Below are 21,095 nucleotides of genomic sequence, written 5' to 3' on the forward strand. Positions count from 1 at the left end.
TTTTATAGTTTTTTACTCCATCTCTTATAGGCTTCTTTAGTACCACTTAGGTTTATTAGCTTTACGCTACACTATAGTTTTTAATTTAGCTTTAGTCGTTACGTGCTTTACGCCTTATATAACTATAAAACTCTATCCTAACCTCTCTTAGCCTATTCTCTTTAGTAGATCTAATTATTAATTTTAATCGCCTAATCTATTAACTCTCTTAAGGCGTCCGTATCTTCTATTAAAATAATTACGTCCTAGACTTTAGCCTTAAGTCCTTACTTATACTATACTATAAGCGCCTTATTATTCCACTTAATTTATATTACTAGTGTCTAGAACTACGTCATATACTTAATTACTAAGGTTTATTACGTAATATCTTAGAGTTTTCTTTTTACCGTAGTTACTGCCTCTAGGTCTCTAAATATTTATATAAGTCGCTCCGTAAACCCTTCTTAGCTTAAGAATATAAATCGTACCTCTTAGTTAGTGGTCGTTATTTTATTTGCTTATATTTCTATAAGGTAAAGCTTAAACCACTTAAGTACCCTTCCTAATAGGAATAGTCCCGCATAGGCTATTCGATCTATAGGTGTTAGTAACTTTACCCCTTCTTATATAACTTTAAAGTGCATTTAGGTAAGAAACCCCTTAAGCTTTAACCTTTCTCCTAAGTACCTTTTAATTAATAGTAACTTAATTTTTACTACTCTAATCCCATTAACCCTTTCTTCTAATGCTATATTATTTATTATTAACTAGTTAACTATCTCTTATAGTTATCTAACCGTTATAGGTTGTTATAAATTAGTATCTGCTATACTAGTATCGCCTAACCTTAAAATAGTTGCCGCCGTTAATAGCGTTATAGTAGCTGCTTTTAGTGGCATATTATTCGACTTCCTATATTTAATACTATATCTAGGTAGTAATTATATAACGAAACCTTATAGCAGGAACTATAGTAGGCTTGTTATTAGGCTAGGTATATAGGTAATATAAACTAAAGTTAACAATATAATAATAACTAGTGGAGTAGTTGCCTAACAGATTAACTCTAATTATATTCTGAGAATTACTATAAGGAAGGAACTATCTAGGTAGGGATTAAGGGTCCTTAAATACACAACCATACTCCTATAAAATCCTTCTTATATATAATAAACGTGTACTTTATCTTCTCTATAACGGATTATATTATATAACCTTAGCTACTATTCCTCGTCACATAGCTTTATCGGCTCCATCCTGGACCATACTTATATTAACTAACTAGCTTCTTCCAACTCTTCCCCAAGTAGTCGTAACATCGTGCTTAAAGCGTCCGTAATAGTATACTAATGCACATCAATATATACTAAATCATCACGCCTTAGTAGATACCCCTCCTCTGCCTAGCGAAATTCCCTAAATATATATTTATAAAAGCAGAGTGTCTTAAAACTTTTAAATTATATATTTTTTTAATAGAGCTATTAATCTATGATTTTAAAATTCACACTTAGGCCTATAGTTATAATAGAGCAGGGGGGGATAGCTAAAGTAGCTCTTAACGCCACTAATAGGACGATTAATAGCATAACCAACTATAGTTATGTTCTTGCTGTAGAGTGGTTTCTATATAAAGAAATAGCCGAAGAATAAGAAGACATTAAGTAACGTCTATCCCTACGTCCTAAGACACACCCTATTACGAGACAAATCTATAGTTTTAAAATTATAAAATCTTTCTTGGTAAGTCTACAAAGTTGTTATTTATATATTACTTTCTTTAACTGCCTTTCTCTAAGGAGACTACTTAGCAATAAAGAAAAGACCATAGTTAATCATGCTATTAATCGTTTTAATTACGCTACTAATCACCGCTTCGGCTATTCCCCCTTATTTAATCGCGACTATTAAAGTATTTTCAAAATTCGGAGTACTTAGGGAAAGGTTCTATAATAAAGTAATATAGCTCTAAAATTTAAAGACACCTAGAGAGGAAAACAATGCAGTCTAGGAGTTACGCCGGTGCGAATAAAAGGGCCACATGTTTTAGTGCTTAGTCATACGCATTAACCGAGTCACAATATACTATATTCACGCCCGGGTTTGCTATATGTTTCATAGCCACAATTCTTAGGCCTAATTACGTGCGTTGCATAGAATGGTCACGCGTGTGGCGTAAGAGCAGGTTTCTCAAAACATTTCTATCGGCAGGTACGCGGCTAGTGCCTAGGCCCAGGAGAGCGCTCTCTCCGTCTCCTTCCATATCGCCATCATAACGGTAATATGGACACAGCCAGTCAAATATTAGCGCGAAGCGTGCCTCCTGTTATATCGTGCTCTTGCAGATCATGGCAACGTTCTACACTCTACACTCTATTATCGTGCTCATAGACGACGCTCGATGGATGAGAAAGCTAGAGCCAACACTACCTCATTCCGTAGGAGGAGGATATCCTTGTTAAGTATTTGCTACACCATCCTTAGCATGGTGCTAACGATGCAATGCTTTCATAACGACAACCCCACGTCGCCATAAAATGGAGTTACTACTCAAGGCATCCGACTTCTCCCATGCGCAGCTGAGGAAGGAGTTGCGGAACTTTCACATCAAATTTTGTCACCCAGACAAATTCTTGGCTTGCAAAGAGGGTGTCCGGGAGCAATTTTAAAAATTGGCAACGTCGCACTTTAAAACAGTACTGGAACCGTGGTATAATAAGCTTGGTCGTCAAGAGCAGGCACCTGAGAATACAGCATGACATTCGATACAATAGTAGCACCCCAAAACATTTTCACAGAAATCTAAAATTGTTTGTGAGCGGCCCACCAGCCGTCTAGTGCCACAAAAATTGCATTATGTAAGCATAAACGCTTGGCGTCTCGAGGGCAGGCTTTTGTTAGGGACCGATCTTGCATGAATTTGCAGACTGCATCAGCTACAAAGCTAAGTTATCAATTAAGTAAGGGTTTCATCATCATCTATTATCCATTACGAGTAACCGACTTCAGACATTTAGTCGCAAGTAATTGCTGCAAGGTAATAAGTCACACCCGGGGCACACGAGACAGATATCCAGCAGATCAGACGGGCGAACATAGGACCATATTGAGTGAAACTTAACGAGGCAATAAAATAGTGCAATAAGGCAGTGAGATGTTTTATATTTGCGACCTTTGTTTCCTCAATCTTAATATCGCAACTTAAAGAGGCAAACTTCGTGTTTATCGTTGCTCCAGACACCAGATTTCACTTGACGTCCAGCCAGAAGAGATGTGGCCATCAGGTCAACTCTCGTCTCGTAGGCTTACACTTAAGATCTTGCAGTCTCAATTGCATACCTTTCAGCTCCTCATCCCCCGGACAAAGCAACCTCCTGCTATCCCTTGTGTGGAACCAAACTCCCCCAAGCAGCATAGCCATAAGAGCCAGTCCTCCCCCAGCAGTAACGCTGAGCTCAACCCACCTCATCTTATCCTGAAAGCCGACTAAATTCCACAGATCAATAACCTGATTCTCCTTCCTATAAAATGCCGTACCCGAACCTTTGCACTTGCACGTGCTCGTCATACCAATGTGTGTAATGATGATGATGATGAGAATACAGAAAGAGATTACGATGTCTTTGCGAATTGTGCGATGCCAGAGACTGGCGTAGGAGCCGGCTGTGGTGTGCGTCAGACTGAAGACATAGTCAAGGAAAAGACTCAAGATCCAAAGGGCGTAGATGATGCTCCACATTAAGGAGCGACATCCAAATCCGTAGTGGCCGATTGCAAAGAAAGAATTAAAGAGGGCTGCCAGATAGGAGACGGAGACGAAGCTGAGAGCAATTGCCAGAAGAGTCAGGGCTTGGAAGTCGCGGCTGTCGCGGCTGTCGTAGGGCGTGATACGTTTATGAGGTCTCCAGGTTGGGTTCATGCCTAGATAGCCTGCTTCCTTGTGCCACTCGTCCGTAAGATCGAGTATGGGAGGTATTCTGACAGCGATAAGCTCCTCTTCACTTCCGGCACCAGACATTCGCTTCCATATCTCTTTATGGTCAGTGCTAATCGTGAAGAAGAGACTGTCTTCTGTCTGTCTGCTCACAGCTCGATCTCTCAACTCGAGCTTCCGTTGCAAATTCTTCAGTACGATCAGCGGGCCTAGAGGAGATTTGAAGGCTCCAATGCTACCACTCATTTGGACCAGAGCAACGAGATGGAAACTCAGAATCACCATGGGGATAGTGCGAGATGACCACGGCTTGCTGCTGTTTTCGTACTGTCTGATGAAGGATCCGATGAGAGACCCAAGAAGGCCGGCTATCGCGAACCAAGTTCCGAGTTGAGTGTTGTTGCGATGGGCAACAAGATCGTGTCTTGCTTGGGCCAAGTATATAATCTCGTGTGGATCTAGGAAGCGTTCGCGGACAGCAGCTGATGCTGAAGCTGTCGTGTCCTGAGACAAGCTTGTGGTCATTAGAGGCTCCTTTCTCCTGCCTTGGTTTCCAATATCAATCTCTTGAGCCTCAACGGAGGCAGATACTGATCCTGGGCTGCAAGAATCTTCGATGGCGGTGGTTGTCAAAGGTTTGAAGTTACGGTTTGCGACTGGTTTTCGGGCAATCAATTTGGTCCTAACGACAGGTAAAGGCGTTGTCCTTCCAAGAATAAGTCCTGCTTGCTGCTGAGGAAGAGTTGCTGTACGGCTAGCTCGAGCTATTAGTCTCTGAATGATAGGCGGATGATTCCATCCAACTTCATCGCAAGAGGCAACCACGGCTGCTATATCTCTCGCAATCTCTTCAGCCAATGCCAGGTTGAACCCTTGTGGTTCAATCTCTCTCCAACTGGAAACCACAGCCTTAAATGCTTGGTGATAACATCTGCGAAATACTTCATGTCTGGTGAGCAAAGCATGTAGGCTTCCAATTGGATTCCCAAAGATCGCGACAGACACAGCGAAGGTGTTTTTCTTCCCCAAACATGCAAACTGAAAATGTGCGGCCAGAACAATAACCGGTAGGATCCACAGAAAATACCGATCCAGAATATCACTCCAAGCATCAAAGTCAATGCTGTCTCCGCAGATGGAGTCGCAGCCTTGTCTGGATAGTATCGGCCTTGATATATTCTGGTTTGGGACACATATAAAGTTTGGGTTGGCGCAATCGACTGGAGCCAGCTGAGTGAGCTTGACAAGACATTGATCGAAGTCTGTCTGCTTGATAGCAGCTACAACTTGAGAAATAAGAGTTGCTAAGTACAGGAACAAGAGCAGCGAAGGTTGATGCATTAAAAGGCACATTTAAAACAGATCTCAATCGTGCTGGCTGTAAGCGGACACGGGGGTAGACTTCGTTTCAATGATACAATTTGCATTCGGCCTTATTTAGGGTACATGTCCATGTTTTAGCAGAATTCCAAGTTGTGCGACTTTGCTTAAATTACGACTAATCCGACCGCAGTCACTTCTAGGCGCTACTTTGATATGGGCTGTGCAGCGCTGCGTAACACAGCCACCACTCTATCGACTTGCCGACACAGAAATACAGGAATTTTCAATGGATACAAAACTTCAAATATTATTTGAATTCAAAGTACCGATGGTCTGTCTCGTCACAGGGTATCACTACTTCGGTAAATTAGCGCAGCACTGCGACTTGAAGGTCGAGACATTGAAGAACTGAGCGTGAGAAGCATATGCAGGCGTGGTCGTAGGCGCCCACGAGGCTGTATCGTGGCGTAACCTGGCCAGCCACTTGCGTGGCGAAGGCAGACAGAACGCGAAGGACGCTTCATTTATTTAGAAACCTTAAACACTACAGACTAATTCTAGGACAAGTCATCCGTTGTTGTTAAGATGCCGGCTTCTACAAAGTTGAAGAGCGGCAAGATGTTGCAGCTGGTGTTTACGGGGACGGGACGGGCATCCAAGGTCGCTAAAAGAGGGACTGCTTCGGAGGATGTCGGGACGCGGGATTTCCCGGCAGATCCGCCACGCGCAGCCACAGATTTTATTACAATGTTACCGAGATTACTATAACCACACCGCCGCTGACCAGGATCTTTAATCGCTTAATTGGAGGAGGTATCAGCCTATATAGCGATGGCGTATAACATAGCGTACTCTAGCCGCCACAACACTAAGAATAACTTTTCAGCATCGTGATTATACTTAGAGATCTATATCTAGTCGTTCTATAAGTTTAAGAGGCGAAAAGAGCTTATTAGTGGTGTTATAAGTTAAGGGGTCCTATTATAGTATAATAAAAGGCTCTTTATAAATCAGATGGGCAGCGACAACGCGATTTAAATTTTCGGACTTAATAAGTCAGGAGTGTTCGGAAGAGGCATATAACATAACTAAAATTTTGAAATTTTGAAATTTTAATATATTCACAGATTTAAAGTCGCTTAAATTCAAAGTACTTATAATTTATCTCGTTATAGGGTACGTCTCGCTACGCAGGGACAGACGTTATAACTTTATTAACTCCCGAGTAAGAGACTTTAGAGGTTAAAACCGCAAATTTGTCTCTTAATAGGGTGCGTCTTTTAACCTAGGGACGGACGTTACACAAACCTCAAACAAATGCCATTAATGCACTAGTTAACAATATTATAAAAGCACAGTAGAGAGCTCCTAAACAATACCTACTTACTTTACTTACCTCTACTTTAAAAATCAAAGGCAAATCTTTCTTAATTATTGCCCGGAACTTTAACTAAAGAATAAATAAAATAATAGTAGATACTAAAAAGGAAATAAAATATACTAAACCAAATAGTAAACCAATTATCAGTCTTACTAAGATACTAAGATTTTAAAAACAACTAGTTAAATAATAGAAAGCTACCGTGGTAATAAATATAAACATAAGTCCTATAATTAATAAGTATTAGGCATTTCCTAGGGTAGCGTTTACTAAAGAGTCGTTTAGATTTTAAAGGGTTTAGATTTTGTCGCCTAGTAAGTCTAAAATGACTTTTAATACAATATCGGAAATATTTAAAGGTAATATATAGTAGTCCCGTATACTATTAGCATACTTAAAATAAAGCTTTTTTATTCCTACCAATAGATTCCTAGGGATGTTTTTATTAATAAAGTTATTTGCTATATTCTAAGCTGCTATAGTAATAGCATTTACACCACTTTTAATTGCTAACGCAGCTATATTTATACCGCTCTTAATTACTAACGTAGCTATATTTACACCGCTCTTAATTACTAAAGCGGCTACATTCTTAGCGCTTAGAGTAGCTATAGCAGGACCCCTAACTGCGCTCTCTACTAAGGTAGTACTATTACCTATAAGACTTTAAACCTAGCTAGGAATAGGCTAAAGAATATCGCTTATAGCCTGCAGCTTATAGGACAACCCCATTAATAGAGTAAAGTTTATTAATGTTCGGGTCACGGTAGGGGGGGGGGTTTTTAGTTTCAATCGATTTCTTTTTCCTTCTTTCTACTTCTACAGGTGGAAGTTGGTGGATCTCCTAAGCTCGCTTAGCTCACGTAGTAAACCCAATTGGTTATAAGTAACCGTGTCTACTATATTACAGAACCTTATTCAGACACTAGCAACAACTAGGAAATAAGAGAAAGGGGTACTAGTAAATAAGTCCGTAGTCTCTATCCCTCTCCCTTTTCAAATTTGGTCCAAAACACCTCCGCCTTAGGGTCGCCGTGATAACTAGGACAGGGTTCTATGTTAAGGTAGAAGTTAGAAGCTCCAAACCTTGCTATAAAGGTATCCCCTTGGTTATCGTCGTCGTCGTTAGTATCGCCGTTACTGCCCTCAAAATCGGAGATATATTAACGTATTTTTCGGTCCCTTTCGTCCTTTATATGGTTCGTAGACTAATATCCAGATTTACTGCATACAAAGCACTTTTTGCCCTTATTGCGGTATTAACGGTTAGGGGGGTAATATTATTAGTCGGTATAGAATAATTTAATCTCTGGTTCTTATTTACCGTATATCGCGATTAAGGATTTAATATCACTAATAAGGCCGGTAAGGGTAGTAGCGGGTTGGAAACAGGCTGGTTTATAAGCTAATACATCTTAGCACGCAGTAAGAAGCTTATTATAGAATGTTGTGTTATTCTAAAGGTCCTTTACTAACCCGCGTTGTAGCTACCACATCTTATTAATTAATACCTAAAATGCTTGGCCTGTATCAAGTCCTTTTTAAGCAGTAACTTATTTAAGTATAATCGCATTCTACTTTAATAGAATATCGCGTTTATATTCGTCGCCCTTAAAGTATAATTTTAGGCCTATGCATACATTCTTAAGAAGGTTAAGGTCTTTAAGGTAAATAAAGTAGTATTTAAGAGCAAGGCCGCGGAGTATAGTAGGAATAGCAATAATATACGCTTGCTTAGGGACGCCAGCTTAAAGGCAGTAGTTTTAGAAGATCTTAAACTTAAAATCAAAGTTATCTTATTTGCTGGAGTATTTAACTTCGTCCGTGTAGAGCTTAGCTAAGTTAGTAATCTCTCTTCCGAAGCTTCCTTATACGGCGAGCTGGTCTATAGCTTGGGTCGCAGTTAGTAGTAATAGTAGAGCTAGGGTAGAGTCGTCGGTAGGGTCGTCGGTAGGGCCATTAGTAGGGTCATTAGTAGGGTCATCAGTAGGGCCGTTGGTAGGGCCGTTAGTAGGGTCGTCAGTAGGCCATTTTAAGGGAGTTGGTTCGTAAATAACTCCTAAAAGACCGTCTATAATTAACTTCCTTGCCTCCTTTCATATATATACCCTATTTTCACGGAGGTAATCCCTAATCTCCCTTAATCGATCCTTACCAAGGTTATTAAGTATATCCTTTATAAACAACTTAAAATCGTCAATAAAGCTCTCCCATAAGTTAAATCCCTTCCATCCCTTCTTCTTATATATTAATAATCGCCAATCAACGAATACTTCGACTTCCTTAATATTGGTTACAGTCGCGTCAATTCCGGTCTTCTATTTTGTAGTATTTATTACGGAGGTAGCCATCGCGGAGGTAGCCATCTTTTGGTTCCGTAGTTAATTAGATTTAATAGTTAGACTAGAAGCATGGAAACCCACAAACTAATTATTCTAAAGGCGTAATGGACGCAGGTTAGAAGCGCGAGTAACCTTATAAACTGGCCTTTAGGCTTAGCAAGCAATACCTTAATTCTTAGCCTTTGATAAGAGGTCTAGAGAACCAGACAGTGCCTCTCTTCGTTATTCCTTTGCTAATCTGTGCGGCACTAATCAGTATTTAGGTCATGGTGGGGGGGGGGGTTTTTAGTTTTAATTAATTTCTTTTTCCTTCTTTCTACTTCTACAGGTGGAAGTTGGTGGATCTCCTAAGCTCGCTTAGCTTACGTGGTAAACCCAATTGGTTATAAGCAACCGTGTCTACTATATTACAGAACCTTATTTAGACAATTAAATTTACCTATAACTAGGTATAAGTTTAAGAGCACTAAAGATAGTATTAAATAAATCTATTTACTTACGTTTAACGTTGCAATACCTATATTTTTAAATTCTAGTTTAAATAATACCAGAAGCCTAAATACTGCATAGTAGATAGCGATAGTAAAGAAAACAATTAATATGCCAAACTTTACCTATTAGTTATCGTATTTTTAGCTACTATATTTACTAGTTATAACAACTCCACTATATTAGCTAGTTAGGCTTAATAGTAGATCTTTCTTAAGCACGGTATAGTTCTTAGGCGGTTTATAAGTACTTCCTTAGGTATTTAACCAATAGAGTTATTCTACAATTTTTTCTAAGTACCTTTCCTTTAGCATAATAAATGGAGATTAAATGTCTTTAGACAATAAGATTACTTAAAAAGGCTGCAGAAGTTTCTAGTAAGAGGTTAAGAGATTAAAATTCTTAAAAGTATATAATTGGAAAAGAGTTCTATACTTAAATACTAATTACTAACTAAAAGCTAATCCTAGTATAGTTAGCTCTAAAAGGAGCTAATTTAAGACTCTTTTTATCCTATTTAGGCTTAATTTAGCCCAATAAGGGTTTCTTTATAACTAAAATAGCTATAAAGGTAGATTTCTTACTCTAAAGCATTTATAGTTCTATTTACTAATATATTCTAAAAAGACAATTTATATCCTAATCCTACTTAGAGGCTTTTTAGCAACTTATAAACTATAACAAAATTTTAATAAGGCCTCGGCATAATATAATCTCATTAGGTAATAAGAGAGTAAAACTATCTATATATAGAGGAACCTAAAAGAAATTTTTACTAAGCCTCTACTTAGTTTAAGGGCCTAAAATAAAAACCTTCCTCTTAAACTAGTAAGGGTTTATTAAAAATACTAATAAATATTCTACTATATATTTTATAAATCCATATATTTAGGGCTGTAAATTACACTTTACTTTTATTACTTAGTTTTTAACCGCAGCTATATAACTCCTTTATAATATTTATACCCTTATTTATATATCCTCCCTTACTCTAAAAAGCCTTACTATTACCACATTAATTTATCTAGAGACAATAGATATGGTAGGAGGTAGTCCGCTAAATAGTAAGATACCGACTATAATATCTATAAGTACAATTACGGAGCTCCAGTTAGCGCAATTTCTTAAAAATTTAGAGGTTTCGTTTTTTAATAACAGCCTAATAAATATTAGAAGATAGGGCACTAATAAATACGCCAATAACACTGTTGAAATTGTTAGCAAAATCGCTGCTATAGGTATCCCTCTCTATGCTATACGCCATATACTAACTAACACCTTTATAGTAAGAAGAGGTCTACCTTAAGAGCCTTATAAACCTCCTTACAAACTATAACGCAGTATTAATTCCTCCTTGCAATTATTTATTCCCTATAAACTTAACTCCTAAATTCTTTACACTTACTAATCTTATAACATCTATAAGTATTAGCGCCACTATTGGACTTTCCTAATATATAGCAGCTACTAATCCTTTGCTTATAGGTGCGGTATTATTAATACTTATAGTTAAATTACGATATAACGCCTTCTTTTATTATATTTAGGGTGAAGTGCCTAACCCAGCTCTATTTAATACTAGAATTAGCGGTATATAAGCTTACAATCTTACTCTTTTATTTACAGTCTCTAAATTATACCCAGTTAAAGTCCTAGTATCTATTTTACTAACACTAACGGTTATATAACTAGCTAGTGCTAAATATTTAAATAGTACCGGAAGGCTGGTAAAGTAAGAGTTTATATAGGACCTAATATAAATACCTTTCGTCGCTGAAGCCGGTAAGCAACTATTAATTAAATAGGTTAACTAGCTAAATAAACCTATCTATAAACCACTAAATATAACCGTAAAAGGAAAGGGGACTATATATATACTATAAGAAATAAACGGAGCGGCTTTTGTAATAGTAATAGTTTAATAACCTAATAATATTAATAACCTAACTCTTATAACAATAGCAGGACTAGTTATTATACTATTATCCTAGGGGGACATTATAGAGGATTTTATAAAGTTATTATTTTAGAGAGAAAAGCTTAGTATAGAATATAGATAGCGTAATTCTTTAATGTTTTAGTAAATTAGATTTTAGTTACTTTATTAGCTTTATTTATAGCTAACTTTACCCCCTTAAAAATTTAAACTCATTACGTACAAGTATTTATCTCGCTACTATAGTATTTATATCCGTATAGGCCTTCCGCTAGCCTTACTATACTAAGTTAAGTAGTATAAGAGTAGAATTTCCTACTAAAGCTAGTTATGCAAAAGAATATATAATTTTTTTAAAATTAGCTTATTAGTAGGTCTAGTGGCACCTAAACCTCCAAGTCTATACTACTTAAGTGCGATTTAATAAGGTAAAAATAGGTATATATATAAATAGCAACTCCTATCTATATAAGGAAAGATATTAGACTATAAAATAAGTCCTATTTAGCTTCGCTAAAGGACCGGTTCTTTTAGGCTAATTAGGCGTTTAATAAAAGGGGAAATGTTAGGCGCTATAATTTTCAATTAATATAGCTAAGCTATACGCCTAGGCTATATTACTTATAAACTTCGCTTTGTCAGTAATAAGAGACCTAAAAAGCCGGTAAAGAGTAATCTAGAACCAGTTTTAGAACCTTTAAATTTAAAAGGATGCCTTTAGCTATATAAGCCTAAGAGCCAGAAATAGTATTTAGAGAGTTCAAAAACAGAGCCTCTACTACTTTAAGTCAATCTTCTTCTTTAAAAGGCCCCGTAAACACCAACTAAGCTTAAACACGTTATATCTTTATCTATTTAGACTCTCTTAAACTATATAGCCTCTAACTATATTATAAATAATGTGTTTACCTCTACTCTCCTTACTAGTAAAACTCTTTAAGCATATCCTTAATTACTTACCTATTTAAGATATCCATAATATAATATATAGCTCTTAACAACTCTATTTTATAGGCCTAAATACTTTTTAGCAGAAGTATTATTATAAAGTAAAAGTTAATATATCGCTAAAAGGCTTAGTAGAGTTTAAAGAATTCCTAAAGCGCGAGCCCTATTATTATATTAAAGAAATCACTCTTAATATAACCTTACTAGACTAGCATGGACGTTGGCTATTATTAAGCCCTCTTACCTCTCTCCTTATTAAAAGCTTAAGGGTTATAAAGAATTTCACTATAATTATATATTATAATACTCCTTACTACTATAGATATAGAGACGAATATAAACTCGCGATTATACTATTAATAATAGCAAAAGCTTTATAAAATAGACCCCTTAAACTCTAACTAAAAAATATAAGGTTTAAAGACCTTCGCAATCTAAATAAATACTTATTAATCCTTAAGCACGTAAAACTCCTAAATCTTACAGTTATACTTAGTAGATTTTCACAGCTGTAGGTAGATAGTCCTTTTTGGTTTATATATTACTTATTAAACCTTAAAACTCTATTATTATTTATTAAAGTATTTAAACCGGGTAATCGGAGTGCTATTATAGGCATATTAGAAAATATTAGTTCTAAGTAGCTATAAGAGTTAACTATATCTGGGTGCACGATAGGTTATTAAGGTCTTAGAACTGCTCTATAACCATTTAAAGGTTTACTTAAGGCTTTAACTTTAATAAACGTAAAACTTTATAACCTTAGCGAGTTTATAAATAACGTGTTCCACCACCGAGCGCATCACTTCAAAATACACCAAAAAGCCTAAATTTTAATCTTAAATATCTCAACAACAACTTAATAATATTTTCTAAAAATTTAAATATNAGCTCTTATATACCTATTCTANTNCCTATTATAATATTAGAGCGTGCAGTCTAGTAGTTATTGAGATATTTCGAAAAGTCTTTGTTTTTAGGCCCTAAACCCTATATATCTTAACAACCACTAGACTGCACGCTCTAATATTATAATAGGNANTAGAATAGGTATATAAGAGCTNATATTTAAATTTTTAGAAAATATTATTAAGTTGTTGTTGAGATATTTAAGATTAAAATTTAGGCTTTTTGGTGTATTTTGAAGTGATGCGCTCGGTGGTGGAACACGTTATATAATTCTTTATCTTAATATTAAGTATATCCGCCTTTAGAGTATTATAATATATAGTAAATATATTAGGTTTTTTAAATATTATAAAAGTAATATAGGCCTTTTAGATAAGCTAGTTACTAATCTTAAGTATAGGCTCTAATATTAACTTAAATTTGCTACTTCGTTACTTTAATATTGCTACTCTATTTAGCTAAGGTTGTAATATAGCCGGGCTAGGACGGATTTTAAAATTTCTAACCTATATTAGGCGCTTCCGCCTATATAAATATATATAGAGGGCAATTACTATAATAATAAATATAAAAATAGCTACTGTAATACCTGCAACTCCGCCGCTACCTAAAGACTTATAGTTAGAGACTTTTCGTTAACTATTAAGAATCTTATTACTACTTTTTTATCAGTATATATATCTCTACTATAGGGTTTAACTTACCTTATTACTTAAAACATAGTTTTTAATTTAAATCCCTTTAAAAGGTTAGAGGGAGACCCTATACTTATATATATAATTACTAACTCTTAATTACTAAAAATAAAGAGGCCCTAGAAAAGGATCTTATGCTCTACTATATTTAGAAAATAATATTATTTAAGAAAGTTTATAATATAAATCTACCTATAGCAGCCCTCTTATCTACTATTAAAAGGATATACAGCATAAACAATTCTATCTCTATTACACGCCTATTAAGGCCTATACGCCCTATAAAACCGTCCTACTATAGTTATCTAAAACTCTATCTTACTCGCGTCTCTTATTAGTTTTTTAATTTAGGCTATAAATTAGAACTAAGTAGCTCTTATATTCCGATTAAAGGACCTCCGCTACTATATTATAATAATATTAACTATAAAACTAGGGTCTCAATTAGTTAATCCTTAAATCTCTTAGATAATAGGAGTATAATATTTAGATCATTAGATTCTAGGAAATATATATTTAAGCCTAGCTACTAGAATACAAAACTATTAAAAGCTAAATAGGGCCTAGTTTAGGGTTTTATAGGGGGTCCCTCTCCCCTATATAAATAGCCTAGATCCTTATCAATATAATCCTAATATAATTTCTAACAGAAATACTATTTAGGTTTAGTTAATGCTAAATAAGCTAGGGTTTACTTTAAATATTAGCACATATATATAACCTATAGGCCTTTTAACATCCTAGGATATTAAAATGTTTAGAAAAGTGACTTTTTAATTCTTTAAAGCCGTCCGACGTGATATATATAACTAGTTTTATTAATAAATATAAAAGGAGAAGAAAACTATTAATCTAGACCCCAAGATAGGACGCGCTATTTTTAGTGTATAAAGTATGCCTATATAACTCTAGAAACGGTTCCTATAAGGGTGTTAAAACCTTACCTAAATTGATTCCTATATAATTTCAGCATATAGAACGGTCTCTTCCTTTAAAAAATTATTTTTATAGAACTTTGGCTATAACTAAAACGTGGAATAAATAAGATCTTTAGCGTAGAGGTTATTAAAAAATACATTCTCCCGATATACGCTTAACTACTTATATATCCTTTTTATCTAACATTCTCGTAGGATAAGATAACAGCTGCCAATTATAAAAAGAGTAGAGTAAATTCTTTAATATAAGTGTCCAAGCATTATTATAAAGCTTTAAATATTACTAAGTTAATTAATAACAGTATTGCTAAAACTATCAGCACTAACAGCTCTATTATCGCCCTTTTAAATAATACTATAAACACCTCTAAGTTTTCTTATAGAAATATTATATTAGTTAAAGGTTAAATAGGAAAAAGTATAATCTTAATTATATTAAAGAATAATAAGCTAAAAGACGGTATTGCTTAAGTAGATTATATTATTTGTAATAATCTTTGGGTTATAAGTAGTAATAGCATTTAGATATATCTATGTCTGGATATTAAACCGGTAGGTATTTCTATCGATTTAATAATAATGCTAACTATATTTAGGCTAAGTGTATTACTATTTGTCCTATTTAGAGCAGTATTACTAATTTACTATTTAATAACTTTCTTATTCCCTACTTTTAGGGGGCCTACCAGCCAGTATACTAAGGTAATAACTTTATAGCTTATAACGGCATAAAGCAAGTTAAATTTAAGGTTATTAAGGTAGACCCTTTAGAATTTGGCATTATTACACAGGATATAGTTATTTATAATAGTAAGCCAATCCGACGCAAAAGTAGCCTATTAACTTTATTTACGTATAAGCCAATAAAGGTCCCGTTTAGTCTTAGCCTAAAGCTTTAGCTTAACAATAAATATAAAAATATAATTTAGTAGAAAGAATGCCTTTATAGTATAGGTAAGTGCATAGGCGTATATAAGCTAGATACTTTAAACTAGAGTTAGAAACTCTTTATTATATAGATTAGGCCATAATATAGACTTCCGTATTATCCATATAACCTAATATTAAATTAATAAAGAAACTTAATAGACGAGTATTTTAGTATATAAAGTTCGCTGCTATACTAGCATTATAACTAGGAGTTAAGCAGGAGATAGATATAACATATTAGTACTCTCTATGTCCTATTATCTTTTCTAAATAAAAGTTCTGTGAGCTTATACTTTTAGTCTAATATATCCTAGCCCGTTTTACTAAGATTTATTTTTTAGTTAATAACGCTCTACCTAACGTAAAGTTGAAATATAAGTCGGACGCCTCTTTCTGGCACGGCGATGCCTATATACCCTAGGCGTACCCTCTATATAAATAGAGCTGCCTATTTAACCCATCACGAATTAGTTTTAGCTAGCTATAAATTATATCCTTAACACCAGCGATAAATATTTTATATATACCAGTTGGTATCCGAACAGTAAGTTAATAATTTCTTCCGTTATAGTTATATCTATCTAATTTCCATCGTTAGCTAGCCGCTCTATTATCCCTTAAGCCTATATACTATATCTTATCCTTTATATAACTAATAGCGACTTATCTTATATAAGCTGGAAGAGTATCCATAGGTAATGCTTAAAGTGTCTTCCAGCTTTAATATATTTAAAAAGTGCAATAACTTAGTAAGCTTTAGTAAAGGCTTTATTATCGGTTAGCGGAGGCGTTAAAGGCGTATCTACGTCTATAACGCTTAAAGGTGGTATAATATAATATTTTTTTAGAGAATTCTATAACGTAGATATAGCCATATATTATATAATAAGTTAGGCCGTATTACGAAGTTAGACTATAATTATCGCGAGCTTAGTCCGCGTTAAGATTTCCTATACGCTTTAGTTAACTTAATAATAGGCAACCTTAGGCTACGGCAATATAATCTATATAAGAATACTAGCGTTTGCCAAGAATATAATAACTTTAGTCTTAGGCGAGTTAAGGCAAAAGCTAGTTTCGTAAGTAACTATATATTTAAAGCATACCTAGGCTTTATAGCTTCTACTTATTAGTACTTAGTTACTATTATAAATTCTACGCACCAGAAATAGAGCATTAGTCGTCTACGGTAAGGGGTTGGCTAAAGTAGCATAGTAAGTAATTTTGAGTTAACTAGTTACTATTTTTAGAAGGGCTTTATTCCAGCTCCCTTTCTCTATAAAATGCGCTTCTATAGTTAGTATAGTAGAAAGCTAATAGATTCTAGCTAAAGCTAATTTTACCACTAGCTATTCTGGAATACTTAAATTTCGGGGGGCCTATATATAAATAAAATGAAAAATTCAATCCCAGAATAGCTTTACCTTAAAAAGTAAACCTTAAGCGTGCTAAGTGGAGGGCTTAATATTAACAACAGTTATCTAAATATATTTATAAGGTTATAGAACTTTTAACTAGCAGACTTAAGTTACTAATTAAGTCTTAAAGCTAGTAAATTGGGGATTTTAATTAAACTATTATAAGTCCATCTAATTATAGGTCCTAATAATCCTTATAATTAGACATTTCTACCTAAGAAGCGGCATTTATTTAAAAATATATATATATATAAGTAAGTATTTAATTAGAGCGTATATAAAACTATACCGTAATGTAGGTATATTATTTAAAGCTATTCCTACTGGTATATCTATATATTGCACAGATTATTTAGAGAAGAATACTTCTTAGTAAAAAGACGTAAGCTTTTTAAGGAAAATTAGAAGTAGAGAATAGCAAATTAACCGTTAAGCTTAATTATTAGCGGGATTAAGCAATTAAAGAGTCTAAATTAAAAGGACACGTAGAGGAGGAAGTAAATAAACTAAAACCTATACTCTAGGCAGCCTAAGCTAATATTTAATAAATATAACAGATAATAAACGATTAGGCGCAGATTATAGATTATTTTAGAAAATTTGCAATTAGCTCTTACTAGGCTATATAGGAAGTAAAGTCTAAGTTAGAGTTTACACCCCTACCTAACTAGCAAGGCCTAGGGTTAAATCGATTTCTTATACTAAATTAAGTATAAGTTAGCGTAGTAACAGCTTAGCAAGTACATAGAATAAGTCTTAAATTTATTTATATCTTAAGTGGCTATATTGCTGCGTTATATTAGGTTTTTTTTACGTAGCGGTTTTTATTAGCCGCTTTTTATAGAAACCTCAATTAAAATAGCCGATAGAGCGTTATATACTAAGCCGCGCAACGGACTCTTATAAAAGTCTTTAAGCTCTTGTTAGTTCTCTTAATAATACTAAAGGCTATACTTTCTAAAGTCGGATTTAGAAGTTAGGAGAAGTTTTAATAACGGCCGCGATAGTGGAATTATTAGTAGGATGCTTAAAGATAGGATAGGCTAGAATATAGGCTCCTAGACCTAGTTAGAAAAAACGTTAGAGGTAGCTATAGTAACCAGATATACTATGACTATTATTATAATTTTTAATAATATTAATAGGTGGAGTTTACCTGCCTAATTTGCACTTAAGATAGCTACGGCCGCCGGGTATACTAAAGTTAAGGGGGCACTAAGGACAGTGCTATTTTTAAAATAGGTATTAAATAACAAGTTAATATATATGTTTTATATATCTAATCTTTTATCTAAAATTTACGAGCTATATAAGGTAGCTCTTATATTGTAAATATATAGATAGAATATTATATAAACCAAAACTATAAGAATAGAATATATAAAAATCGGTCTTTATTAGTCTAATAATATTAAATCCACAATTTCTAAGGTTAAATACTCTTTTAGTATAATATAACTGTATAAACTAATAGGATAGTTAAGCATAAAGCCTAGAGGCTACTATCTTAAACGTAGATCAATCTTATCCTTATTAATCGCATCTTTATTTCCTAAAATCTTAGTTTTAAAGGCTATATTTAATTTACAGAGGTCTAAGCTAGGAAGACTCTAAGAACTCTTATTACTTATAACGCTTATACTATAAGGTGGTATAGAGATAGTTTTAAACGCTAGAGTAGGGTATAGACCTACGCTTTTGCTCCGCAGGTTATTAAATTAGGAAGGGTGCCACTTAATAAAATGTATAAAATCTATTCCTACCTACTTTTTTTTATCCAGGGATTCTAACCTCCGTTTACTTAGGCCTTAACTTATATTATTCCTCTTATATTTTTAAACTATCTTAATCTCGTCTTTAAGGTCGCCTTCTACCTTATCCTCTTTAAGATAATCTCTATTCCCGCGACGGTTTAAAACATACCGCCAAAAACTATAAAAATCGCTTAGATAATAGCGATATAACGCTACACTGTTTAAGGTCTTACACCGGTTATCCGGGTAGGGAAAGGGCTAGGTACGGTTATTAATATAGGTCTCCATATAATCCTATAACTTAATACTCCTTATCTACTACCGCATTCTTAATAATACTAAAAGTCCAGTATTATAGAGGCAGAAGGTATAGTACCCAGCATAAATAAGGGTATGTTAATATATTATAATCTTACACCTAAACAACTTTATAGATATAAGATAATTTCAGTAGTATATCTCCTATTTTTACTTGTTACTAAACTATTTAAAGCATAGAAAGTAATAAATTAGCTTATATTCCTTTCGGCTAAGCCTTATAGCAAATTCCCTATAGCGGCAACCGTAAATATAACTGCTTTATTACGGTTTTTAAAGACTATACTAATTAGTATTATAGTAGAGCTTTAGGTAGTAGATAGTGGTAACCTTTATATATACTTACCGCAGCCTTTAATCGGACACTTTTTATTAATTAGCTCTTCTCCTAGTCGGTAAATAACTTATAGGTCTCGCTTATACAAAAAAAGAAGATCTTTAACTACCCTTAGCTTTTCTTTCTTTAATAATACTTTTATAGATTTCCACATTTTAGTAATACGGGCACGCTCTAGTATAACTCTAAAGATATCCCTAATAATATTAGTCTTAGTAGGATCTTTTAGAAGCTTTTTCCCTTAAGATAAAATCTTTTAATCCCTTCTCCTATATATTTAGTCCTATTAGTACTAATAACAAGCTTCTTCCCTAATCTATTTATAACAAAGTCTAAGCTCCGATTTTATATTAGAGATTTTGCTCTTATCAGCACCGCTTAGTTTTAGCTATTAGGCTTTTCTCTCTAGCCCTATAAGTTCCGGATTATACGAAATAAATTCTTTTATTTTAGCTAGCAGAATAATTAAAAGACCCCGTTCTTAGTACCTCCTAGCGCCCTAAAGATATTTAATATGCCGAGTTTTAGCTAGCTTATCCAAATATGCTACTATTACATTTACTACTATAACATTGGCGATATAAGCCTTGCTATAAATTTTAGGGTCTCTCTAATTTAAAAGCTATAACTATTTAGCCTTGGTTACCATTTCTAAAGAAATAGTTAGTAAATTAAATATAGGTAATTAGCGCGAATGTAATAAAAGAAAGGATCTAACTAGATATTAACTTACTGTTAACTTTATTTGCTAAACCTTAATATATTAAGTAAATAGTAATACGCCTAAAGAACCCTAAGTTCTCTAAGGCTAGTCGCAATAGTTTATAAAAGACCATATTATTAAATAGCGCGTCCTTAGAAATGCATCTATTTATAAAGATTATCCATATTACCGGTTTCTCTAAGGCCTTTTCTTTTTATTAAAAAACTACCTTATCCTTACTAGAGATAATCTCTTACTCCTATAAATTTACTAGAGAATTATACCTAAAGAGCATATTGTCTATAAAAGCGAGTACTAAAAGGAATAGCGCGGCGGTAAATTTAAGGACTTTATTCTCTATAAATGGAATTCCAAACCTAAGTGGCCCTATTATTAGCTTACTTACTAAAATAAGTAGAGTAGCTAGGAAGTATAGTACTTTATAAATTTCGAATCTTAATTGTTTTTTATAAAACGCTAATTAAGTTAATAATTTATAACCTAGCCATCCGGAACGCGCTAAAGAAAAATTTTAATATCCTAAAAAGTTAGATATAGCTCAAAATTAATACTAGATATTACCTACTTTATAGCGTATACCTCTATTTTTCTATAATAGCTTAGGAATAAAAGCGCTAATTCTTGCTCCAGAAAAATAGAAACTTAAAATAGCGAACGTAAGCTAAATTCTATAGCGTTTATAGATAAATTTAGGATTATCTATAGCCTATATAGAGTTAAGGAGGTCGATAAGATTC

At 34.0% G+C, this 21,095-nt stretch overlaps 1 protein-coding gene across 1 annotated transcript; it reads right to left on the reverse strand.

Moving 5' to 3' along the window:
• Window positions 1–2,939: 2,939 nt before the first annotated feature.
• K441DRAFT_240166 (uncharacterized protein) lies at window positions 2,940–5,424 on the reverse strand. Its single transcript, XM_067640709.1, has one exon. The coding sequence runs from the start codon at window positions 5,267–5,269 to the stop codon at window positions 3,263–3,265; it is 2,007 nt and encodes a 668-aa protein (XP_067499907.1). The 5' UTR covers window positions 5,270–5,424; the 3' UTR covers window positions 2,940–3,262.
• Between the last annotated feature and the right edge of the window lie 15,671 nt (window positions 5,425–21,095).

This window comes from Cenococcum geophilum (assembly GCF_001692895.1).
Source record: "Cenococcum geophilum 1.58 unplaced genomic scaffold K441scaffold_47, whole genome shotgun sequence".
NCBI lineage: Eukaryota > Fungi > Ascomycota > Dothideomycetes > Gloniales > Gloniaceae > Cenococcum > Cenococcum geophilum.